Source organism: Podarcis gaigeae (assembly GCF_964106915.1).
Source record: "Podarcis gaigeae genome assembly, chromosome: 2".
NCBI lineage: Eukaryota > Metazoa > Chordata > Lepidosauria > Squamata > Lacertidae > Podarcis > Podarcis gaigeae.
In genome coordinates this window covers 114,333,019-114,358,721 of record NC_139679.1, presented here as the reverse complement: position 1 = coordinate 114,358,721, position 25,703 = coordinate 114,333,019, and the positions used below count along the sequence as shown (strand labels likewise).

At 49.5% G+C, this 25,703-nt stretch overlaps 1 protein-coding gene across 4 annotated transcripts; it reads left to right on the top strand.

Annotated features, from left to right (window-relative positions):
• Positions 1 to 335: 335 nt before the first annotated feature.
• Positions 336 to 25,431, top strand: LOC310837395 (uncharacterized protein). Of its 4 annotated transcripts, none has more exons than XM_083723942.1 (11): positions 336 to 594; positions 5,462 to 6,881; positions 8,676 to 8,801; positions 10,910 to 11,008; positions 13,428 to 13,541; positions 15,024 to 15,161; positions 16,157 to 16,336; positions 17,468 to 17,644; positions 17,952 to 18,131; positions 20,976 to 21,060; positions 25,058 to 25,431. In XM_083723942.1, the coding sequence occupies exons 2-11, from the start codon at positions 5,964 to 5,966 to the stop codon at positions 25,087 to 25,089; spliced, it is 2,049 nt and encodes a 682-aa protein (XP_083580068.1). In that variant the 5' UTR covers positions 336 to 594; positions 5,462 to 5,963; the 3' UTR covers positions 25,090 to 25,431. The 4 variants fall into 4 exon arrangements, with proteins under 4 accessions (XP_083580068.1, XP_083580067.1, XP_083580070.1 ...); XM_083723941.1 differs by lacking the exon at positions 336 to 594 and adding an exon at positions 1,517 to 1,670; XM_083723943.1 differs by lacking the exon at positions 336 to 594 and adding an exon at positions 1,668 to 1,868.
• The last annotated feature ends 272 nt before the right edge of the window (positions 25,432 to 25,703 follow it).

Here is a 25,703-nt window from a genome sequence, read left to right as displayed (position 1 = left end):
TGAGAGAATTCAGGGCCGACGGCTTACGTGCCTGGAGCGAATGTCAACACGAGTGAAGGGTGCGACGTGGCACAAAGTCCCGGCCCCACGCCCTGCCCGATCCTGCCTCTAGGTCAAGTCACTAGTCCTCGGTGAGGATACCAAGCGGCGTCGAGGCACCGCTGCCCCCTAGCGACCGGGTATGGAAATGTGGAGTGTGCACCCTTTCCCCGCTCCATGGAGAGGTTTCAGCTCTGAAGTTGTTGCTTTCGGAGCCTTCCGAAGGGAGAACCCAGGCGTCCTGCTCCAGTTCCTGCTCCGCGGGGTTCCGGGAGGGGAGGAACGGAGGAGGGAAGGTAGGATCAGGGAAAACAAGCAACCTTCCCAGCTGGGCAGCCAGACGGAGGAGTGGATTAGCCCGGGCAAATCCTTTTAGCGCGCCCCATCACATGGTCCGTTTAAGTGGCTTGTTGGCTGCAAACCTCTCCCGCAAGGCAATTAGCAGCGCAGGGGGGGGGGAGGGGAGGGGAGGAGAGAGCGAGGGAGAAGATGCCCTTTAAAGGGGAAAAGGACGGGGACGAACTTTGTCCGGAGAAAAATAGCAGAGAGAGCGAGGTAAGCCAAGCACAAAAAGAAAGAATGAAAGACAGACAGAAAGAAAGAGGTTTTCCTGTCCTCTCTCTGGGCCGATCTGCTAGCGGGACCCCCGAGTGCTCTGATTTGTAGCAACGCCGTGCGTATAAAGGGGGGAATGGGTTACTTTTAATGGAAGTTGGAACACCGTGCATTTAAAGCGCGCGCGTTGCGCACACACAAGTATTGCGCACTGTAGTTTGAGGGCGCCGGGAGCTGTAGCTCTGCGATGGGTAATCTACAATTCCCAGGATTCTTTTTTTTAGGGGGTTGGGATGTGCTTTAGAAGACGCCTGCGATTTAGAACACACACGAAGTCTGGGGGGGGGGGGGATTTGCGAGCCAGGATTGCCCGGGCTCTTGGGAAAGTGGGGCACTTCGGTTTTATCGTCCTCTTTGCAGAGAGACGAGGTTCTGTGCTTGGTCAGGCAGGCAGGCAGAAGTTGGCCGGGTGCAGCTTGCTCTCCTGGCGTGGAGATGCGGCGAGGAAGGCTTCACCTGGTGGGTTTCTGCCTGTTGGGGGGGACAGATCCTGAAGCTGAGGCTCCAATACTTTGGCCACCTCGTGAGAAGAGAAGAATCCCTGGAAAAGACCCTGATGTTGGGAAAGATGGAGAGCACAAGGAGAAGGGGATGACAGAGGACGAGATGGTTGGGCAGTGTTCTCGAAGCTGCCAGCATGAGTTTGACCAAACTGCGGGAGGCAGTGGAAGACAGGAGTGCCTGGCGTGCTTTGGTCCAGGGGGTCACGAAGAGTCGGACACAACTAAACAACAACAACAACATGGTGAAGGGAGAGGAGCAAGCCGGAGCGCTCAAATTCTCCCTGCACGTGGGGAGGGGAAGCCTGATGAGGGCGGGGAGAGGCTCCGGTAAGGAAGAACCGGTCCGGGATCCCTGAGTGTGGGCGTTCCTCCCTTGGAGGCGGGGCTCCGGGCTCAGGTGTCCGCCAGGTGTGCTGGCTGCCCTTTGCTCGGGGTGGAGCAGCGGCAGGTAAGGGAGAGATGATGTGTCACAGCTAATGGAGGGTGAACGGTGCAGCCAGCCTCCCCGCACAGGTAAGCACAGCAGCCTGGCGTCGAAAGGTGCGTGGTGGAGGGGAGGTGGCCCAGAGACGCCTGCAATGGCCCAGGGAGCAAATCAGTACAGAGTGAAACTGTATAATGCAAAGTCCACGCTGGAGAAACAATATGCCTCACCAGGACTCCTGGGTCCTCTTCTGTGGAGGAGGGACGTTGGTCAGGACGGCTCCCCAGGTAAGAAGGGACCTCAGCAGGAGCAGAGGGGCTGCAGTAGCTTAGGGGAACATGCTTTTGCAAGAAGACGAATCCAGGTTCAATCTACTGCATTTCCCTGGAGAACAACTGCCAGTCAGTGTAAAGGTAAAGGGACCCCTGACCATTAGGTCCAGTCGTGTCTGACTCTGGGGTTGCGGCGCTCATCTCGCTCTATAGGCCGAGGGAGCCGGCGTACAGCTTCCGGGTCATGTGGCCAGCCTGACTAAGCCGCTTCTGGCGAACCAGAGCAGCACACAGAAACGCCATTTACCTTCCCACCGGAGTGGTACCTATTTATCTGCTTGCACTTTGACGTGCTTTCGAACTGCTAGGTTGGCAGGAACTGGGACCAAGCAACGGGAGCTCACTCCGTCGCAGGGATTCGAACCGCCGACCTCCTGTTCAGCAAGCCCTAGGCTCTGTGGTTTAACCCACAGCGCCACCCACGTCCCTGCTAGTCAGTGTAGACAATACTAAATTACTTGGACCCATGGTCTGAATTGAGGGATGGGGTGATAGGGTGGGTTGCAAAGGGCCTGCTGGAGAAGGAGTGGGACTGTAGCTCAGCAACGTGCAAAAAGGTCCAGCCTGGGTTCAGTCCCTGGCATTACTCATTATAAAAGGGAAGTGGCAGGCAATGGGAAGGAGAGGCTTGCTGCTAGCGGTAGAATGGAGTCTGACCTGGAAGGAAGCAACTGTGCTGCCTGCTGCCAGATCTGGGCAGGGCTTGGGGGGGAAAGGCAAAATTCCAGCAAGGTGGTTGCTACTGGTTTCTTGGGGCAGAAATCCTGGATAAGCAAAGTGTCGAGGGTCTGGTACTGTTATGGGCTGGAACCTGATTAGTCAGATAGCATGTGGGTCCCTAGGCCTGCAAAAGGATATCCCATGATTTAAAAAATGGACGGGTTTTTTGTTTTGTTTTTAAAGGTGCCCCACAAATCCTGCTTGCTATCTCTGGTTGGCTTTGTAAGCTGAAGGAAGCTTGAGGTAAGCGATCTGTACTGTCCTTATATCCTTGCTTAGGGTAGCTGCTTCCAGGAGCGAGAAGATTGCTTCTCTTGTGTGTATGGATTTATTACTCCCCCTTCCTGCCTCTGAAAAAAATCAATCTCCATCTGTCCCTGTTTTTCCCCTGGTCCCCTTTTGGACGTCTTGATCCAGAGACCAAGGCTACATACACACCAGATGCTTAATGCACGTAACTTTCCCCAGAGAAGGCTGGGAGCTGTAGTTCTGCACAGGACAAGCTACAGTTCCCCGAATTATTTGGGAGAAGCAAGATGCTTAAAAGGTACGTGCAGTTTAGAGCTGGATTTCCTGGCACCAGATATGCCAAAATTCTGCTTTCTTGATTCATAGCCACCAGCCCACCTGTCGTGCCTGGGGAAAGGGAGCTTTTCTCCAGGAGACACTGGTTGATAAGAACATAAGAAGAGCATTGCTGGATCAGGGCAAAGGAACATCTAGCTCAGGGGTCAGCAAACTTTTTCAGCAGGGGGCCGGTCCACTGTCCCCTCAGTCCCCATAAGGGACAGCTGCGTATTCCTGCATTGCAGGGGGCTGGACTAAATTATCCTCAGGATTCTCCACAATTCTGTGATTCTTTGATTCCTCTCCGGTGTGGTGTAGTGGTTGAGAGCGGTAGTCTCGTAATCTGGGGAATCGGGTTCACTTCCCCGCTCCTCCACCTGCAGCTGCTGGGTGACCTTGGGCCAGTCCCACTTCTCTGAAGTCTCTCAGCCCCACTCACCTCACAGAGTGTTTGTTGTGGGGGAGGAAGGGAAAGGAGAATGTGAGCCGCTTTGAGACTCCTTAAAGGGAGTGAAAGGCGGGATATCAAATCCAAACTCTTCTTCTTCTTCTTCTAGTTTCCAGCAACTGGTATTTAAAAGCATTATTGCCTCTGCTACTGGGGGGGAATGCAGAGAGACTTTTCCTCCAAGAATTTGTCTAATCCCCTCCTAAAGCTGCCCAAGACAAAAGCTGTTAACAAAATAAAGTCATAAAACAATTAAATACACACACACAAGCGCAGAACAATTAACTGAAGCAGCAGCAAGCTAAAATCAGTTTCAATAAGACCAGAAATAAAAATTTCAGTGACTTTAATGATATAAAATGTAACCCAGCATCAGTTAAAAACAGGCTGAAAAATCCACGTTTCTAAGGCTCGTTTAAATATCGAGGCAATTCAAAACAAAAATTTATGGAAAAGCGGGATAGATATAACATATATGTTCAAAAATACAGTAAAGGTTTGCTATCTATGCTAGCATTCGATTGACATTGGAGAGAGACTGAGCTGAGAAATAAGACCAAGACCATATTGATATAGGAATGTATTAGATAAAATGTAAAGAAATATTCAATAATAAGAGTATTTTCCTTTGTAAAAAAGGAATATACAACGGGATAGACAGGAAGTCCAAAGTGTTGGTACATATTTGATTTTGGAATAGTTTTTTGTCCTTGTTCCCCCCCCCTTAGGTATAGAAACTTTGTCTATAAACTTCGTATACATGCTGAAAATTATATTATAATAAGCCTTGTGATGTAATATGATAGTTTACCGAAGTAACATAAAAATGTTAATAAATAAATAAAACTCCATATAGGCATTCCCTCTGAGTGAGAGAAAAGGGGTGAACGTGTCTTTTAAAAAGCTGGTTGCCACTGAACATTTATGTATTAAAATAATTTATATTGAAATCTGCTGCCTGATTAATCAGGAGCAGGTTTTGAAATCTTTTTAACTGAATGAATTTACAGTACACTCCTTAACAAGTTTCACAGCCCTAATGATTTCTGCTGTTGGATGTATCTGCTGTGGTAGCTCAGTTGGTAGAGCATGAGGCTCATAATCTCAGGGTTGTGGGTTCAAGCCCCGCCTTGGGCAAATGATTCCTGCATTGCAGGGGGTTGGACTAGATGACCCTCGGGGTCCCTTCCAACTCCACAATTTTATACATCTATGAGTCTATGGATCTCTTGGCTGTTGGATCACAGCTGTCCATCACGCTCCTCGGGAGTCACACTTTCAACTAAAGGGAAGCACTTTCCCAGTCTTTGAGAGGCTAGACAAGTAAGTTTGGGTTTCATACCTAGGATTTAAGTGGTGTGCATTTGGTTCACATGTGTACACCTTCGTTATGACAAAGCCTAGTTTCGCAGCAAGAATAAAACAGGTTCCGCTGTCAGAATAAATGTATGCCAGTGATGACATATTTGTTGAATTTAAACTATTTATTAACTTGCGTTGATTCCAGCCGTCAAGTTGTAATCTTTAAAGCAGTTTAAAAACCAGGAAGACTAGAACCATGCTCTTTTTCTCCTCTCTCAGAAAAAAACATGAGAATACTTGGTGTGTTACACTCTGTGTGCAAATATCGCGTTTGCGTGCTTTCACGGCTCTGGGTGGAGAGTAGAAAGAATGCGCTCTCTTCCCCCACCCCAGCCCTCCACCTTCCTGGGAAATTACAGACTGTTTTTTAGTTCATGAAGTTTCTGGTTGGTCTGGTTTTTTTGTTTCTAATCCTGGGTGTGTATTTGTAAAATATGTTCTTTGCCTGCAGGTGCTTCTGGCATGTTGCATTTGGATGAATTTGGCAAACAATGATCTTGATAAATGATACGAGCCATTGGGAGCATGAACAGAGGAAGCCAAGCTGATCCATCAGTAGGTATTTCTGTTGCCGTCTTACTCAGAGTTGAAGCCGAGAAACTAGAACCTGGCTTTTGGATTTCCATTGGGGAGAAAGACTAGACCTTAAGAGGCCCAGATCAAGAAATCTTGAGTGCTCCAGAAACAAAAGCCCAGGTACTATCTGGACTGAGACAGGATCGGAACACCGTAGTAAGGAAGCTACAATTAGAATTTTGGAGAGAATGAAATACAGGCTTTGAAGATCCAGAAAAACCAACCCAGAAACATTATTTGGCTTAGCCTGAGCAGGTTCTTGAATACAGATAAGTTACAGAAGTTGCAGCTCTTGCAGTGATTTACAGCTGCCAGGGACTACATGGAGGCTCAGAAGAGCGCAGGATTTCTTTCCGCCGCCACTCTCCTCTGAACCCATGGAGAGCCTCAACAATTTCTGCCGCCTCTGCGGCACGGCGCTTCGCGGCAACCACCGGCGATGGCTCTTCAGCCGCAGTGGGAGCAGTTCGCGCCCTGACCTGCAGGTGGTGCTGTCCTACGTCCTCAGCCGGGAGCCTCCCCAGCGCGGTGACGGGCGGGGGGAGTTCTTGTGCGGGAAATGTGCCCAGGCCTTGGGCCGGGTGTACCGTTTTGACACCGTCATCGCCCGTGTGCAAGCCCTCTCCATCGACCGCCTCCAGCGCCTGCTCTCGGAGAAAGACCAGCTGGCTCGCACCCTCCGCCACATCCACGCCCAGCGCTTCCCGGAGGATGCCGGCGCCACGTTCTCCTACGTGGGCCAAGAGATCTCTGCCAGCATCGCGGATCTGCCCCACGTGCGCTACCAGCGCCTCCTGCAGGACGACATGGCCCTCTCTCAGTATGAGTGCTGGGCCGGGGACGCCGACGGCAGCAGCCCGGGGACACCATGCCGAACGCGGCAGTGCCGCAGCTGCCACGGGCTCCGGGTGGAGGATTCGGATTACGAGTGGGTGTGCCGGACCCCCAGGCGGCTGGGGGTGCTGTCTCCTGGCTTCCCCCTCTGCCGGGACAAGTCACAGAGCATGCCCACGGTTCACCGTGCTGGATCCCGTGCCTCGCTCTGCTCGCAGAGCTTGGGAGACGCTGAATCTTGCTCTATGTTGTCGTTGGACACTCTGCCGGAGCTGGATGTGGCGTGGGAGGCTCTGAGGGCACTGAGGGGCATCGAGAGGAAACAGCTGCGGGTGCCAGCGGGCAGCAAGATCCCGGTGCTGGCCAGGAACAGGCATGTGCCCACTCCTCGGAGGGAGAGCCCCTTGGGAGAGGAGGCTTTTGAAGAGATGGTGGATGAGTTCCTGCCCCTGGAGCCGAAGGTAAGAGGCAGAAAGAGAGGCAGGCAGGTGAGGTCTCTGCTTAAATCATTCCTGCTCAAGGATCCATGCAGCAAAAGTGCTTTAATGGTGTAGCATATTCGTGAGCTAAGCTGTCCGGGAGCCAGGCTGCAATAAATCACACTGAGTACATGAAGTTAACTCTTTATTAGAAGAAACGAGGCCTGCTCAGGGGAGCCAGGCCTAATGAGCGCAGCAATTCTTCTTGGTAGATCTTGGCCCTATGAGGCCAAGATTAAAGATTCCCGCCTCCCCACAGCTGCTTATGTTTCCTTCTCTCCTGGGTCCTTCCCAAGCAATCTGAGACTCTGCCGTCTTGCCTGTCTGTGCTCCTCCCTCTTCATACCTCTTCGGGTCCTGGGAGACTGTAAGGAGAGGACCTTGTCACAGCAGGAGCGGGAAGACCTCCTGGACTCTTCACCAGCCTGACTCATCTCTGCCTCTTGCTTCCTCTCCTGATTCCTCTTCTGCTTCTGGACTGCTCTCTGCCACAGCTTCTTCCTGCTCACTAAACCCTGTTGCCTTTTCAGCTTCCAACCCTCCTCTTCCTAGTCTGCTCCCTCTTCTTGCTCTGACTACTCATCATCATCCCACCACCTCTCCCTGGCTTCTTTCCCTTGGGGGTCCCCCAACTGGTGCCTCCCACCATTCCTCTGCATTCAGCCAGACTATGGCATAAGCCATGGTTTGTTTAGCCCAAGTGTTGCGTGTGTGGATGTCAGATTTAACCATGGTTTGTTTGATAACAGAAACCACAACGTGAAGCTGTAGTTTGTTATTGGCGCATGAACCTCCTAAACACCCACCAAACTAAAGAGGTAGAACCAGCTGGGAGAGGAAACAAAACAAACCCTGAGGAAATAAACTAGGGGTCAGCAAACTTTTCCAGCAGAGGGCCGATCCACTGTTCCTCAAACCTTGTGGGGGGCCAGACTATTTTTTTTTTTAAATGAACAAATTCCTATGCCCCACAAATAACCCAGAGGTGCATTTTAAATAAAAGCACACATTCTACTCATGTAAAAACACGCTGCTTCGCGGGCTGGATTTAGAAGGCGATTGGGCCGGATCCTGCCCCCGGGCCTTAGATTGCCTACCCATGAAATAAACCATACTTTGTCTGCTCATTTCTGAGATAACCCAGGAACTGTTGAAGCAAACCAGGGTGTATACTGGGTCCAAATTCCCACCTAGCCATGGCTGACCTTGGGCCAGGTGCTTCCTCTCAGCCGAACCTACCTTGCAGGGTTCTCGTGTGGGTAAAATGGAGATGGGAAGAAGAAGAGGAGTTTGGACTTGATATCCCGCCTTTCACTCCCTTTAAGGAGTCTCAAAGCGGCTAACATTCACCTTTCCCTTCCTCCCCCACAACAAACACTCTGTGAGGTGAGTGGGGCTGAGAGACTTCAAAGAAGTGTGACTGGCCCAAGGTCACCCAGCAGCTGCATGTGGAGGAGCGGGGAAGCGAACCAAGTTCACCAGATTACGAGTCCACCACTCTTAACCACTACACTACACTTGGAAGAGCAATGCTCCTTGGAGGAGCCTAGAAGTTAAGAGGCAGTTTCTGGTGGGGAAATGCGGCGAGAGTATCCAACACAAAAGTAGCCTGTCTGCTTGATTCTGGCCCCGAAACTTGCGGTTTTATTCCTCCCTTGCCCCATGGGACCCTAAGTAGGAGGCACACCGCTGGGTGAGGCCTGGCAAGCCCTCTCACCCACATAGATCTTGCCACCCAGGAATCCTCCCGGTCTAACCCTGTTTTCTTTCCCTTAGTTCCAAGCTCAGCAGATGCTGCAACAGGATGTCCAAGGGGCCTATGAGAACCTGAAGCAGCGCCTTGAGGCTGCCGAAGAACAACTCAGGAGCTTTCAGGAGAAGCTGGGAGAGGACGTGAAGCCGGTAGAGCCATTTTGTTTTGGGGTAGGGGAGGGAAAACTGGCCAGGGCAGCCTTTGCTTCGCTCCCAAATTGCAAGCTGCGCATAGGGAGCTCTGGAGCCTTCTGTCCAGTCAGACCTTGGCATCCTCTAGCTCAGGATTGTCTGCACTGGCCGGCAGCTGCTTTTGTTAGCTATTGTTGTCCCTCTAGGACCGCCTAGAGGGGCTGGGAGCTGGGGGCACTGTCATAAAGTGGTTCCGCTCCTTCCTCCTGGGCCGTGTTCAGAAAGTGGTGGTGGGGGATGAGTGTTCAGACCCCTGGGCCCTCACTTGTGGGGTGCCTCAGGGTTCAGTCCTCTCCCCCATTGCTTTTTAATATCTACATGAAGCCGCTGGGAGAGATCATCAAGGGGTTTGGACTGGGTGTTCATCAATATGCAGATGATACCCAGCTCTACCTCTCTTTCAAATCAGAACCAGTGAAGGCGGTGAAGGTCCTGTGTGAGTGTCTGGAGGCGGTTGGAGGATGGATGGCGGCAAACAGATTGAGGTTGAATCCTACCAAGACAGAAGTACTGTTTTGGGGAAACAGGAGGTGGGCAGGTGTGGAGGACTCCCTGGTCCTGAATGGGGTAACTGTGCCCCTGAAGGACCAGGTGTGCAGCCTGGGAATCATTCTGGACTCGCAGCTGTCCATGGAGGTGCAGGTTAATTCTGTGTCCAGGGCAGCTGTTTATCAGCTTCATCTGGTACGCAGGCTGAGACCCTCCCTGCCCGCAGACTGTCTCGCCAGAGTGGTGTAAACAGTGTTTCTGTGCGCTCCAGTTTCCATCACGGTGTCCCGTTGTGCCAGAAGCGGCTTAGTCATGCTGGTCACATGACTCGGAAAGCTGTCTGTGGACAAACGCCGGCTCCCTCGGCCTGAAAGTGAGATGAGCGCTTCAACCCCATAGTCGCCTTTGACTGAACTTAACTGCCCAGGAGTCTTTACCATTTTACCTTTACCTGTTATAACAACTATTATGGGGTTCTCTTCTCAGGACAGCCCTGAGCAAGTGGTGGTGTGATATTGCTAAGCTAGGCCATTGTTCCTGTTTCTAGTAGAGACAGTGAAGGGTGCTGCCCCATCTCTAGTGTTGAAGTAAGAATGTACTGCCAGCTTGGCTGGAATATGGGAAAGTAGACGGGGATCACCTTCTTTTTATTTTCCCTCAGGCAGCATAGTAGCTCAGTGATGGAGCATCTGCATTGCATTACGAAGGCCCCAGTCCCTGGTGTTTCCAGGTCAGGCTGGGCCATAGCTGTCAAGTGTCCCTTATTTGAAGGGACAGTCCCTTATTCCAGCGCCATGTCCCGCTGCTGTCCCTTATTGATGGATGTCCCTTAAATGTCCCTTAAATGATGTCCCTTAAATTTCAAAGGAAGCAGCTCCTCTCCCTCCCTCCCTGCCGGCCAGGAAGGAGGGAGGCTCCAACTGTGTTGCTTGGCTGTGTTGCTCACCCAATATGAAGTCTAAGAACGACTGGGGGGTGGAGCTTGCATGCCTTGTGTGTGGCTAGTTAATACAAGCTGAGGGGTTTTTTGAATGCTGTACGCCATTTTGTTGCACGTGCTGCTGCAAACTTTGCAGTGCAAAGCCAGGCCGGGGAGCCATCTTAAGTTGAGGCTGCATAGGCCTTGTGGTGCATGTGATTCAGATTCTATTCAGTTGAACCTCTGGTTACAAAGTTGGTTGGACAGTGTTCTCGAAGCTACCAGCATTAGTTTGACCAGACTGCAGGAGGACAGGAAGACTGGAGTGCCTGGAACAGGTGAGGCTGCAGGTCCCTTATTTTGGCTGCTGGTCCCTTGTTTTCAAATCTGTAAGTTGACAGCTATGGGCTGGGCAAAGCTGCTGCCTGAAAAACTGGACAGCTGCTGCCGGTCAGAATTCACAGTACTGAGCTGAATAAACTCAGTGAAAAGCACTCAGTTCTGACTCAGTGAAAAGCAGGTTGCCACGTCTTGGTTTAGCACTGTCTCTTGATGTTAGGACCTGGTCACTGCTTCCTTTTTGCTCCCTTCCCTGCCCTCTTGGTCCTACCTCAGAATTTGTTCAAAACTGTTGTTTCGTTTCATTCCCAAATATTAGGAGGCTGGGATTTCACCGGAGGTGAAGGCCGCCAGTAGCCAAGAACGGCTGATTCAGCGGCTGGCAAGGTGTCTGCAGAGCAAGGAAAGGGCCTTACAGGTGAGGAGAGAGAGAGAAAAAACCTTGGCATCCCATGCTGTGATAGAGTGGCCCATCCGAATCTCTCAAGCGGGTGAAAAGGATGAATTGGAAGTGCAGGCTTCCCATGGAGGCATCCGGTCATCCACAGTGAGAACAGGAAACTGGCTGGGCCTGATCCTGCAGGGCTCTTCTTACGCAGAATGGGGAACCTGACTGGGACTGCTGTTTTTTGCCACAACCCCTAATACCTTTTCCTGCATGGGTCTCCTCAGACCCTCTATTGGTGATTCTCTGATAGCTTTCTCTGGGTGGCCCTGTGGTCTAAACCACTGAGCTTCTTGGGCTTGTCTATCAGAAGGTCAGCGGTTCGAATCCCTGCAATGGAGTGAGCTCCTGTTGCTCTGTCCCAGCTCCTGCCAACCTAGCAGTTCGAAAGCACACCAGTACAAGTAGATAAATAGGTACCACTGCAGCAGGAAGGTAAATGGTGTTTCCGTGTGCTCTGGCTTCCTTCACAGTGTCCCGTTGTGCCAGAAGCAGTTTAGTCCTGCTGGCCACATGACCCAGAAACAGTCTGTGGACAAATGCTGGCTCCCTTGGCCTGAAAGCGAGATGAGCGCCACAATCCCATAGTCGCCTTTGACTGGACTTAACCGTCCAGGGGTCCTTTAACTTTTTTACTGATACCTTTCTTTGGGTGCCGCCCTCCAGAGACATTCAAAGGAAAGCAGTGCAAGAACAGTGCTTTTGAGGGGATTAGTCCTGTATTTGTGGAACATTCCATTTTTATGGCGCAAGGCAAAGACCTTTTTATTTTCTGAGGCATTTCGGTGCTGATGCTGTTCTGTTTCAGTGGCTCCCCCCCTTCTTTTTAACCAAATTTGTTGTTCTTGGGCTGTGGGAGAGAGGTGGGTTTTTTTGGCATGAACTTTTGAAGTAGCAGTGAGGAACTTAAGTGGCCCTCCATTCTTCTCTGAGTGGCCCTCAGGACTCTCCTCAGACCAATGCTCCTCCCCAGCACTGATTCACATCTCCCTTGAGTGATTTTACCCCTTGCTGAAATGTCTCATTGACCTTTTATCAGGACTCTTGCATGCCTAGATTGAGAATAGAGAGGGACTGAGTCTTGGAACAGCTTCAAACTGGATTTCTGCCTGTTTTGAGGACCAAAGTTGCCCCAGTTCAAATTCTCCCCCTGCCATGATGCTTGCTGAGCATGCTTGCTTGAGCCAGTGGTGTGCTCCCGGCCTAACCTGCCTCACAGGGTTGTTGTGAGGATTAAAATGTTTATAATTTTGTGTGCTGTTTTGAGCTCCATGGAATAAGGATGGGTTAAAATTTCAGAAACTATTTCCCCCCCCAAAGGTAACTAAGGCATAGGCACGTCTCCCCTTCCAATACCTCAAATGGCAATGGGAGGACATGGTGGCTTTTGTAGTAAGGTTAAAGCTTACTGGGAAATGATATATAATGAATTGAAAAAGATGTTTAAAATGACATTTGTAAAAAAACAACAACCCAGAAGCCTTCATTTTGGGAATTACAGTGGTACCTCGGGTTAAGTACTTAATTCGTTCCGGAGGTCTGTTCTTAACCTGAAACTGTTCTTAACCTGAAGCACCACTTTAGCTAATGGGGCCTCCTGCTGCCACCACACAATTTCTGTTCCCATCCTGAAGCAAAGTTCTTACACTGAGGTAATATTTCTGGGTTAGAGGAGTCTGTAACCTGAAGCGTATGTAACCCGAGGTACCACTGTATAGGGCATACCCAGACTGTATCAAAATTTATTCATGTATGCGACTACAGTGGCAAGAATGTTTCTTGCCCAAAAATGGAAAGAAGAAGTCCCAGCAAAAGAAGAATGGATACGAAAACTTGTGGAATATGCAGAAATGGCGAAATTTACCAGAAAAATATGAAATCAAGATAGCAAATTTTGTAAAAGAATGGAAATGTTTTATTGAATATTTACAAACAAACTGTAAACAGATAAGGGCGTCGGCAGGATTATTATAATAACCTGCAGTTTTATAAGAGTATATATTTAAAGCAGATGAATAAATGAATAAATTAAGTTAATTTGGATATGCAGAAAATATTAAAAATAGTTTTAAGGAACCGCAGAAAGAGGGGGGAGGAAGTCAAGCTTTGAAATATTAAAATGATTGCAAACATTAGAGAAATGTATGAACCTGACAAGCATAAATAAAATAAAATAAAAAGCAGCATAGAAGTTAAAATGATTGCAAAGTTATTGAAATGTATGAAATTGAAGATTATAAATAAAATAATTTTAAAAAGGGAATGGGTAGGATGTAGGAAAGGATTTCAGCTCCTCAGCATAAAGCGCGCGCGCTCTCTCTCTCTCTCTCTCTCTCTGTGTGTGTGTGTGTGTGTGTGTGTGTGTGTGTGTGATCCTCTTTCTCTTCCACAGGACTGTCTTATCCTCTTGCAGTCTCTTGGCCCTGCAGGGGTCAAGCCCTCCATGCTGGAAGCCCAGATAATGCAAATGGCCCATCGCCTGAAGGAGAGAGACCAGGCCTTAGAGGTAACGGGAGTGCATGGAGCCAGAAATAGGACCCTGATCACAGAGCATCATGACCCACACATCCAATTTCTGCTTTAACAGCCATGGAGAATCCTGGGAACTTTAGTTTTAAGGGTGCTTGAGATTGGAGGTCTGTGCGGTCAGCACCATTAACCAACTACATCTCCCAGGACTCTTTGGGGGAAAACAGTGTCTGTTAAAGTGGCGTGAGAGTGTTTTAAATGCACGTGCGACCCATGAAAGCTTGCACTGCAATAAATTTATTAGCCACCATCTATTCAAAGCACTTGTAACGCACTTGGCTTCCCTCAAAGAATCATGGGAACTGTAGTTCCCCTCTCACAGAGCTACAATTCCCAGCACCCTAAACAAACTACAGTTCATTCCAGGATTGTTTGGGGGAAAGTCATGTGCATTAAATTTCTATTTAATCTGCTTTAAATGTATGGATCAGTCTGATACGGTTTTTGCTGCTTTGGAACTTGGGAATTAAAACTCCTTTTGATCTACTGCCAGTCCTCCTGTTGTTAATTGAGTTTATATACCACCCTATACCCGGAGGACGCAGGTGGCGTTGTGGTCTAAACCACAGAGCCTAGGGCTTGCCGATCAGAAGGTCAGTGGTTCGAATCCCTGCGATGGGGTGAGCTCCCGGTGTTCGGTCCCAGCTCCTGCCAACCTAGCAGTTTGAAAGCACATCAAAGTGCAAGCAAATAAATAGGTACCACTGCGGTGGGAAGGTAAATGGCATTTCCGTGTGCTGCTCTGGTTTCACCAGAAGTGGCTTAGTCATGCTGGCCACATGACCCGGAAGCTGTCTGCGGACAAATGCCGGCTCCTCAGCCTATAGAGTGAAATGAGTGCGCAACCCCAGAGTTGTCCACGACTGGACCTAATGGTCAGGGGTACCTTTACCTTTATACCTGGAAGTCTCAGGGCGGTTCATAGAAAAGATCACCACATATCTATTCAGAATAAAAATAACAACCCAATAACACCCCCCCCCGAAAAGAGCCACATTTAAAAATGGTATACAGTGGAAGCTTAGGTTGCGAATGTGATCTGTACAGGATGCACGTTTGCAACCCGCGTCTGTGCACGTGTGGGTTGCGACTGGTGCTTTGCGCATGCGCAAAGTGCGATTTAGCGCTTCTGCGGATGCGCAACTGCCAAAACCTGGAAGTAACCCTTTCTGGTACTTCTGGGTTTTGGCAGTCTGCAACCTGAAAAAACACAACCTGAAGCGGACGCAACATGAGGTATGACTGTATATAGGATGTCAAACAGATCAACTGAGGGCCTGGTTAAAAAGGAACGTTTTTGCCTGGCACCTGAAGATGTGTAATGAAGGCGCCAGGCGAACTTCCCTGGGGAGAGCATTCCAGAGACGGGGAATAGATCCTGATCTGTCTTCTCCCCATCCCATATGTAAGGCAGCTCCTGGTATCTCTTCATTTTGTCTCCTTCTCTTTGCCCTGACAGAAGACCTTGTCTGGTCACTTCCTGGCATTGGAGTCTGTGCACCGTGAAGTGAGGCACCTTCAAGAGGCGCTGAAGGACAAAGACGCCGACCTGGCAAGACTTGGCGCTGCCCTCCGCGCAGGAGAGGAGACCTTGCATGTATGAACGGAGAGAGGGGGTACTGTGATCGAGGGAGGAGGGGCCCAAAACTAAGGACAATATGGTGGGAAGTTATTTGTAATTCAACACAGTGGGAAAACTAATTTGAATCCTGGCCTCTCCTGTGGTCAAAGCTGGTGATTTTAAATATATATCTATATGCATATATATACAGTGGTACCTCAGGTTACATACGCTTCAGGTTACATACACTTCAGGTTACAGCCTCCGTTAACTCAGAAATAGTGCTTCAGGTTAAGAACTTTGCTTCAGGATGAGAACAGAAATGGCGCAGCAGCAGCGGGAGGCCCCATTAGCTAAAGTGGTGTTTCAGGTTAAGAACAGTTTCAGGTTAAGTACCGACCTCCGGAACCAATTAAGTACTTAACCTGAGGTACCACTGTATGTTTCTTTCTTTTTTTAATTTTGGGCTATGTTTCTTTCTGAATGGAATTCTGGATAAACCCTGATAGCTCGGGACTTTTGGGTTTCAGCAAACGAACAACCAAGAACTAAGTTTCTAGCCCTCTTGGCTGCAAAGGCACATTGACCTGACATTTCAGATAAACGTAGGGTAGGCCTTTGCTTTGTGTTTTAAGAAGGATGTGGGGAGCAGCGCGGCGTCATGGGAAATGCAGCCCATTTCATTAACTTGTGTTCTCACTTTGTCTCGTTTGCTTTTCACATCTTTCCTTCTAGTATGTTAATTTTTTAAAGAAAAAACACGTGACATTTGCAAACTTTTTTTTTTTTTTAATAGTCCATTGTTTGCTGGGGGTAATTAATCTGGATTCTTCCAGGGTTAGACAGACAATCCCGGATACGAAAAGTTTGCTGGGTTTAGCAGTCAGGATTCTATGGTTGCTAAGAGACGGCACCTCCGATGATACGGTTGTTTCTGCGAAGACAAAGGAGGATCCGTGAAAATAACATTGCTTTCTCCTGTTCTGGGGGTTTGTCTTGTCTACCCTTGGCAATTGCCCCTCTTCTCCCAGGCTTTGCGCGAGGTGCTGCATCAGAAGGATCGGGAGATCCAGCGGCTGGAATCTCTCTCCGCCTCGACCCGCGGATCCTGGCAGCAGCGGGACCAAACTTTGCTCCTGGCCCTGAAGGAGAAGGAAGCCTTAATCAAAGCCCTCCAGGAAGCGCTCGCCAGCAGCACCAAGGATGTGGAGGTAGCAACTGCTAGGTTTCCAGTTCTCATTGCCTCTCCTCCTTGGCAATGCTAGAATGCCACAGGATTTTTGATATTTAACACGTGCGACGCAAATGTGCGATCTCCCTGATACCATTGTGAGCACCAACCATCATGAACGCAATGGAACACAGGTCTGGAGGGGACCCAAGACCTTTCTCTCAATGTTCAACTGAAATTGAGCCTAGGCCTTGCCGATCAGAAGGTCGGCGGTTCGAATCCCCACAACGGGGTGAGCTCCCGTTGTTCGGTCCCTGCTCTTGCCAACCTAGCAGTTCGAAAGCATGTCAAAGTGCAAGTAGATCAATAGGTACCGCTCCGGCAGGAAGGTAAACAGTGTTTCCGTGCGCTGCTCTTGTTCGCCAAAAGTGGCTTAGTCATGCTGGCCACATGACCCGGAAGCTGTCTGCAGACAAACGCCGGCTCCCTTGGCCTGACCTGTCGTTCTACCTGACACCTGCCGGCTACCTGATCATAAGCATCACATGAGCCGATTGGAGTGTGCCAATCAGAGCTGATTGGAGTGGTACAGAGTGCATGGACTGGGCTCTTGTTCGCCAGAAGCAGCTTAATCATGCTGGCCACATGACCCGGAAGCTGTACGCCGGCTCCCTCGGCCAGTAAAGCAAGATGAGCGCCGTAACCCCAGAGTCGGCCATGACAGGACCTAATGGTCAGGGATCCCTTTACCTTTAATTGAGGTCCATAAGCTCTGTTCCTGCAAAAAAAAAACAACCCCAAAAAATTCCCCTCTTTTTCGGCTGTGGCCCCGATCTGGTGGAACGCTCTGTCACAAGAGACCAGGGCCCTGCGGGACTTGACATCTTTCCGCAGGGCCTGCAAGACAGAGCTGTTCCACCAGGCCTTTGGCCAAGGCACAGCCTGACCCCCTCCTTTGGCAATCCTCACAGAACTCTAGCCCAATGGTTGCCATTAATCTGATTGGAATTAATTTTATAATGAAATGGTTTTAGAATGTTTTATCATTTTACTGTTGTTAGCCGCTCTGAACCTGGCTTCGGCTGGGGAGGGCGGGATATAAATAAAATTTATTATTATTATTATTATTATTATTATTATTATTATTATTATTATTATTTCTCCACCCAAGGCGCTCGCCAATTCCCTTGGCAGCCCCGACTTTGCCCCAGGGCTGCTCCAGAGGATCCAGGAGAAGGAAGACTTGCTGGCCCGGTCTTTGGCTGAACAGGAGGAGATCAGAGCCCAGTGGCAGAGGCGCCTGGAAGCTGTGGAAAATGCGGCTTCTGCCACGGAACAGGAGCTGCAGGTAGGAATGAGAAGGAGAACACAGGGGCACTCTGTGGCATCTTAACTATCTCCAGAATATATTTATTTATTTATTTATTTATTTATTTATTTATTTATTTATTTTTCAACTTATTACTCACTTGAGGAGTTTTTGTAAAACAATAAATGCAAAAGTAATTTGCAACAAAATCTGCCCCCCCCTCTCTCTCTGGGCCTGGTTGTAGCAAGCCAAAAGTAGCCAAAGCAGATCCCACAAGCCTGAAATTTGTCCTGCGTCAGCCAGGTGACAATAACGGAAATTCTCAATCTTCTCCATCTCGTTGCAGGAGCAGCTGCGCCGGCATTTGCAGGATGCCCGAGAACGGGCGCAGGAAGCAGAGAAGCTGCGCAGGCGCCTGACGCAGGCAGAGGCAGAGCTCACCCAGGGAGCTGCAGCTCTGGAGGAGCATCGCGCAGAAGTTGCACGGCTGCAGGGGATGGAGGCAGTGAAGGAGCTGGTCCTGGAGGTGAGCAGTTTTTGTTTTGTTTTCAAAAAAGGATTCTTGGGAGAAGAGGAAACAAGGATGCTCCAGACATGGAAAAGCAGGTCAAGAGCCTTGAGTGGACATGCCAGACTTTCCCTTAGAACCTCAAAATCCTGTGACTACAATTTGTGAACAGTGGTACCTCTGATTACGAATGGGATCCGTTCCGGAGGCCCGTTCGCAACATGAAAAGAGCACAACCCACAGCAGCACATTTGTGCATGTGCGGGTTGCGATTCACTGCTTCTGTGCATGCGCATGGCGTCATTTTGCGCTTCTGCGCATGCTCGAGCGGCAAAACCTGGAAGTAACCCTTTCTGGTACTTCTGGGTCGCCGCGGGACGTAACCTGAAAGAACATAACGTGAAGCAACTGTAACATGAGGTATGACTGTATAGGAAATGTACATGCAGCCCTCTGCCTGCTGTGCTGTATTATTACATTACAGTGGTGCCTCGCAAGACGAAATTAATCCGTTCCGTGAGGCTCTTCGTATAGCGGTTTTTTCGTCTTGCGAAGCAAGCCCATTGACAGCTTAGCGGATTAGCGCTATTAGCGGTTTAGCGGCTTAGGGCTTAGGAAAAGGGGGGGAAAGGGAAAAAACCCCGCAGGAACTCGCAAGACATTTTCGTCTTGCAAAGCAAGCCCATAGGGAAATTCGTTTTGCAAAGCACCTCCAAAATGGAAAACCCTTTCGTCTAGCGGGTTTTCCGTCTTGCGAGGCGTTCGTCTTGCGGGGCACCACTGTATTACATTATTATCTCGCTCTGCTGCTTTCTGTTGCATTTCCCCCACTAAATGGAGCTGGCAAGTGGAGCCTTCCTTCTCCGCCCCCCAACTTTAAAAATAGATCCAAATTAAATATTTCATCAGCAAGGTTTGTGAAAGGCTCTTTCCTGCAGGCTTGGTCTCCCTTTGTTTAACAGCCTTTTAATTGTTATCTTTCCAGCTTCAGTGGCAGGGAGAAAATAGCAAAGCTTAAAAACAAAAAAAGAAATATGAGTAAATACAACAATAAGAATCTCTTTCTTATTGCTCAGCTCATCCTAACATTTACTGCCCGTCCTCAAAGCTGGCTTTCTTCTGCTGCTCTGATATCTAGCAAGCTGTTTCACCACATGGAATTTGCCTGGTTTAATTCCTTGCTTAACATCTAGTGGCTGACAAAGGGATTACACTTTTTGACATCAGGACACGAGTGACGCTGTGGTCTAAACCACTGAGCCTCTTGGGCTTGCCAATAGTAGGAAGGTTGGCGGTTCGAATCCCTGCGACGGGGTGAGCTCCCGTTGCTCAGTCCCAGCTCCTGCCAACCTAGCAGTTTGAAAGCACACCAGTGCAAGTAGATAAATAGGTGGGAAGGTAAATGGTGTTTCTGTGCACTCTGGCTTCCGTCATGGTGTCCCGTTGCGCCAGACGCAGTTTAGTCATGCTGGTCACATGACCCGGAAAGCTGTCTGCGGACAAACGCTGGCTCCCTTGGTCTGAAAGCGAGATGAGCGCCCCAACCCCATAGTTGCCTTTGACTGGACTTAACCATCTAGGTGTCCTTTACCTTTACCTTACATTTTTGGATGGAGCAGGCTCAGCTACAGGGAGTGCCAGTGTGGCACCCATGGGTGCCCATAATTACACATACACACACCAACTCCTAGGGGCTGAGGTCCCTTTCCTTCCTCTCAATAAAATGTTTGAGGGGCGCAGCCCACCTGCCCGCCCTCCCCCCCAATTCAAGGGCATTGTCATTCAAATGTGCTGTGTCTTCTTATCTATTATGTGGAGTGGGGCAAACTACCCCCCCCAAAAAATATTTTATTCAATTTGGTACCCCTGCGCACGCGCACACACACACACACACACACACACACACACACACACACAGCCTCCTTGCAAACGAGGCAGTGAGGGAGGGTCACCTTCTTCCTTGAAAACTACACAGAGCCGAAGGAGGACGTTGAAAGGGGTGATGCTCTTTCCAACTTCCTCTTTCCACTCTCTGTGCTTTTCAGAGCTTAGATTAATTCTTCTGGACCTGACATTTACCCAGATCCCTTAGCTCAGAGAAAAGTGTGTGTGTGTTTGTGTGCGCACGCGCGCACACATACTTTCTCTTGCCTGGAGGTGGGGGTTGCTGATATGGAGATGGGAAAGAGACTTGACTGGAGGGGGTGCCACCCATGGGCAGGGGCGTACGAAGTGGGGGGCAGAGGGGGCAGGCCGCCCCGGATGCCACTCTGGGGTGTGTGTGACAAGATGGCCCCTGCCTGCCCCCAGCTGTAGCGGGCGTCCATACGGGCTGCTGCTCTCGCGCACTGTCTGTACAGGCTGCCTCTCGCACGGCAACCGTATGGGCTGCCGCACATGCGCAGTCCGTACGGACATTGCACATATGTCACCGGGCGGTGCGTCTTGCTCCGGATGCCAGAGAGGGTTCTCTGCCACTGCCCGTGGGACACACTCCCCCAAACATGCCCATGGCCTTGGTGATTATGCCTCTGACAGCTGCTTCTGACACCACAATCTCTTCTGGCGGTTCCCTTAATGCAAGAAGCAAAGCTACAGGGAACCAGGCAGAGGGCCTTCTCGGTAGTGGCACCCGCCCTGTGGAACGCCCTCCCACCAGATGTCAAAGAGATAAACAACTACCAGACTTTTAGAAGACATCTGAAGGCAGCCCTGTTTAGGGAAGCTTTTAATGTGTGACATCTTAGTGTATTTTTGGTCTTTGGTGGAAGCCGCCCAGAGTGGCTGGGAAAACCCAGCCAGATGGGCGGGGTACAAATAATAAATTATTATTTTTATTTTTATTTATTTCATCCCCGGCAGGAAGCTTTGCGAGAGGCAGAGGAGAAGGACCGGGTCCTACAGAGGTTGCAGGAGCTCTGGCTGAAGAAGGTGCCAGGCAGAGAAAGTACGTGGCTGGGGGGGGGGGTGCAGAGGGTCAGGGTGGGAAGGTGCTGCTCTTTTAAAGCAGAGCTCAAGGCCAGCTCAAGATGTTTTGCTGCTTGACATGCACAAGCTGATCTCCACCCCCCCCCAAAAAAAATGAATTTAATGTGTAGAAACCAACTGAACCTGCACTGCACTCTTATTTGAACACTGGCAATCATTTTATACCAAGTCTATCTTGGTCTATCTAGCTTGGTATTGTCAAATAATTCAAATTCAAAATCCTTTATTAGGCATAGCACACCACACATTAACAAACAAACATCATATACAGACTGTATAAGATACGGGCTCAGTGAACACATTTTATCCCATTCCTATTCTTAACTCCCAGAAATAAATCGATGTACATAAATGATATAATACAACCCAACATCACCTACCATTAAAACCACTAAATCTCTTTATCATGGCCCATTCTTTCTTCATGGACAGCACTTAAAAATTCAGCCACTATTAAAGTGATTTGCTCATTGCTGTCCGCCAGCAGGTCCTGAACAGTTGGTTGTGTAGAGATCTGTCTATTAAATTTTAGGGCCTCAAATAATTGTCTTCTGGCATAGTTGCCAAAATCATAGGAAAAGAATATATGCTCTAGAGTATCGGGTTCCTGTTTTCTGCATTTGCAGAGACGCTCTGATTCTGGGATAGCTAAGTATCTTCCTCTCACTACCACCGAGGGAAACATGTTAAATCTGGCCAACATAAACAGCTTGGTATTGTCTACACTGCCGAATTCTCTCAAAGCCGTACTTGTGGATTCCATAGATTAAAGCTGGGACTTTCTGTGTGCAAAGTGGCTCCTCTATTGTAGAGCTACAGCCCTTTCCCAAAACCAGAAGAGGTAACAGAGCAGTAGAGACAGGAGGGAGGGAAAAAAGCACCCAGCTGCAGCCCCAGTGGAGCAGGTTCAAAAGAAGCGAGAGGGGGCAGACATTCTGCTGCTCCAGATGTTTTGGTCCATGATTCCCATCAGCCCTGGCAGGCACAGCTGTGCTGCCATTTGCTCCAGCATCTTCAAATTGATTGGGAGCCCGAAGCATCCACAAGCGTGCCTTATTCAGAGAAGCTGTGTTACGCTACTTGCAAGGCAATAATATCAGGGTGCTGGGGTCTAAACCACTGAGCCCCTAGGGCTTGCCATCGGAAGGTCGGTGGTTCGAATCCCTGCAACAGGGTGAGCTCCCGTCGCTCAGTCCCAGCTCCTGCCAAACTAGCAGTTTGAAAGCACACCAGTGCAAGTAGATAAATAGGTACTGCTCCGGCGGGAAGGTAAACGGCATTCCCGTGTGCTGCTCTGGTTCACCAGAAGCGTTTTAGTCATGCTGGCCACATGACCCGGAAAGCTGTCTGTGGATAAACGCTGGCTCCCTCAGCCTGAAAGCGAGATGAGCGCCACAATCCCATAGTCGTCTTTGACTGGACCAGGGGTCCTTTACATTTACCTTTTTTCTGACCAGGATGCACCCCACATCCTGCATGTGTTGCTTGAGAGTTGGGGAAGGCTACCTATGGGACGCGGGTGGCGCTGTGGTCTAAACCACAGAGCCTAGGGCTTGCCTATCAGAAGGTCGGCAGTTCGAATCCCCGTGACGGGGTGAGCTCCCGTTGCTCGGTCCCTGATCCTGCCAACCTAGCAGTTCGAAAGCACGTCAAAGTGCAAGTAGATAAATAGGTAATGCTCCGATAGGAAGGTAAAAGGTGTTTCCGTGTGCTGCTCTTGTTTGCCAGAAGTGGCTTAGTCATGCTGGCCACATGACCCGGAAGCTGTCTGCAGACAAACGCCGGCTCCCTTGGCCTGTAAAGCGAGATGAGCGCGCAACCCCAATCGTCTGCGACTGAACCTAACAGTCAGGGGTCCCTTTACCGTTACCTTAGGGCACAGGGAGGCCACGTAGTGCATACACAGCAGTCTCAGAAGAGAGGCTGCTTTAAGGAGCATAGGGAAGTAACTTGCATACTTACTTAGACCAGATGGTCCATGTACCCCTGTACTGTTTGCACTGGCTGGCAGGGAAGCACCATTTTTTCAGATGGGGGGAGCCTTTCCCAGCCCTACCTGGGGGTGCTGAAGATTGGGCCTGGGCTCTTCAGTGTGCAAAGCAGACTCGCTTACCACTGAGCAATCGCCCTTCCCCAAACACCCCTGCCATGTTTGTCCTCAAACACTGACCTGTTGTTCTACCTGACACCTGCCGGCTATCTGATCGTAAGCGTCACATGAGGCGATCGGAGTGCGCACCCCCATAATACCTGGTACAGAGTGCATGGACTGGGCTGCCTCTCTGCCTGCTTACTAACTTCGCACTGATTTTCAATGTCCCCTTATTATAAGTAACTTAATTGGAATCTAGAGTTCATTGGTGGTTTTTAAGCAGAGGTTGGATGTCCACCTGTTTTAGCTGAGATTCCTGCGATGTAGGGGGCTGGAGTAGATGACTCTTGGGGTCCCTTCCAACGCTACGATCCTATTCACAAGTAAGTCTCACTGAGGCATGCTCCTAGATAAGCAGGTGCAGGATCGCAGCTTTCAGCGTCATCTTTTTTTAAAAGGTGCGACAGAACTCTTAGCTTCAGAGATTGGTAACAGACTGTGGCGATCACACAGGATCCCCAGACATTTAACGGTCTATTGATCCCTCTGCCACCACTGTGCTCGCTTCCCCGCTGCCAGATAATATTCAGATAATATTCCTGTCAGTATCTTAACTTTAGTTTCTTTACTGGCCTATACCTTCCTAATGTATGGAAGTGAGAGCTGGACCATAAAGAAGGCTGATCGCCGAAGAATTGATGCTTTTGAATTATAGTGCTGGAGGAGACTCTTGAGAGTCCCATCAAACGTATCCATTCTGAAGGAAATCAGCCCTGAGTGCTCACTGGAAGGACAGATCAGGAAGCTGAGGCTCCAATACTTTGGCCACCTCATGAGAAGAGAAGACTCCCTGGAAAAGACCCTGATGTTGGGAAAGATGGAGGGCACAAGGAGAAGGGGACGACAGAGGACGAGGTGGTTGGATACTGTTCTCAAAGCTACAAACATGAGTTTGACCAAACTGCGGGAGGCAGTGGAAGACAGGAGTGCCTGGCGTGCTCTGGTCCATGGTGTCACGAAGAGTCGGACACGACTAAACGACTAAACAACAACAACAACACCTTCCTAATACCTTCTGACTGATTATCTCAACTTTTGACTGACTCCTCTTAACAAATTCTCTCCCTCTCTCACACAGCCCAACCCACAGACTTATCTTCTCGGTCTTTCCTAACTCCAGACTGTCTTCTCAACAACTCTAACTCTCTAAAAACCTCTGTGCTTAAATCTTTTACACCGTTAACTCTGCCCACTGGGTTCCCATTGATTAGTCATTTTACAATTAGTTAACCCTTTCCCTATGAACCCAGTATGATGTCGCACACATAGGAGGGCAAACGCCACACAGACTTAAAATATTTCCAGAGGTTGTGGCTGTTGCTTTTGCTGTCACTGAATTAACAGCGATCTGTCGGGATGCGCCTGCTTCTCATAAGATGAGAACTTGGGTACGTCCAGGGCAAAAGAAGAAGAAGAAGAGTTTGGATTTGATATCCCGCTTTATCACTACCCGAAGGAGTCTCAAAGCGGCTAACATTCTCCTTTCCCTTCCTCCCCCACAACAAACACTCTGTGAGGTGAGTGGGGCTGAGAGACTTCAGAGAAGTGTGACTGGCCCAAGGTCACCCAGCAGCTGCATGTGGAGGAGCGGGGAAGCGAACCCGGTTCACCAGATTACGAGTCCACCGCTCTTAATCTACCTACAGAAGAAGGAACTTTTTCACACAGTGCTTAGATAAACTGTGTTGTTCTCTGGCCCCCCAACTTGGATGGCTTTAAAAGAGGCTCTAGTAGCTGGGAAATTCAGGTGGGAAAGAGTGCTCTTGTGCAGAAAAACAGCTCTGACAGTTTTGCTTCCTCCCAGTTCCAGGCCAGACTCTCCTGCCTGCTCTCTGAGCCTTGTCCCTGACTGACCTCAAGTGCTCCAGGAATTGAAGAGATGCTGGACAGAATGAAATTATACTTGATCAGCGGAAGCACTGGACAGAGAGACATAAAACTGCGGGGGCTGGGGGAGTTGCCAGTTTTTATTTTAAGAAAGGGTGTATTGCACGGTGAGCTTCTGTTTCATTCCTGGGGAAGAGGAGCTAATGTAGGGAACATTGATTGCGATTGCGTTTTTTAATCTGGGTGTGAAGTTATTGGAAATAGTCGGGGATGCTGGAGTGCAGGCTTCATGCAACAGGAGCTGTTTCTTAGGAATGCACTGCCTGAAATAATAATACACAAGTGAACTAACACAGTGTGAAGTCTTTTTGTTCTGATGTTGGCAGGGGTGAGTGCTTCTGAATACCAGTTGCAGGAAACTGCAGGAGGGGAGAGCAGAGCTAGACTCTAATCCTGCTCACATCCTTCCCAGAAAAGTAGGCTGGTTTGTAGGCTTGTCCACCTGTGAGCATTATTTACCTAGTTTTCAGAGGGGGAAATCAAGGGGGGAAATATGATTCTCTCCCCCCCCCCCCAGCTCTGGGAGCAGCAGCCTGTTCGCTTCTCCCAGACCTTCTCCCTGC

Coding starts and splice junctions, on each gene's coding strand:
- LOC310837395 (XM_083723942.1), top strand. CDS start 5,964: ATGGAGAGCCTCAACAATTTCTGCCGCCTCTGCGGCACGGCGCTTCGC. Junction 17,645..17,951: donor CCACGGAACAGGAGCTGCAG/GTAGGAATGAGA, acceptor ATCTCGTTGCAG/GAGCAGCTGCGCCGGCATTT. Junction 18,132..20,975: donor TGAAGGAGCTGGTCCTGGAG/GTGAGCAGTTTT, acceptor CATCCCCGGCAG/GAAGCTTTGCGAGAGGCAGA.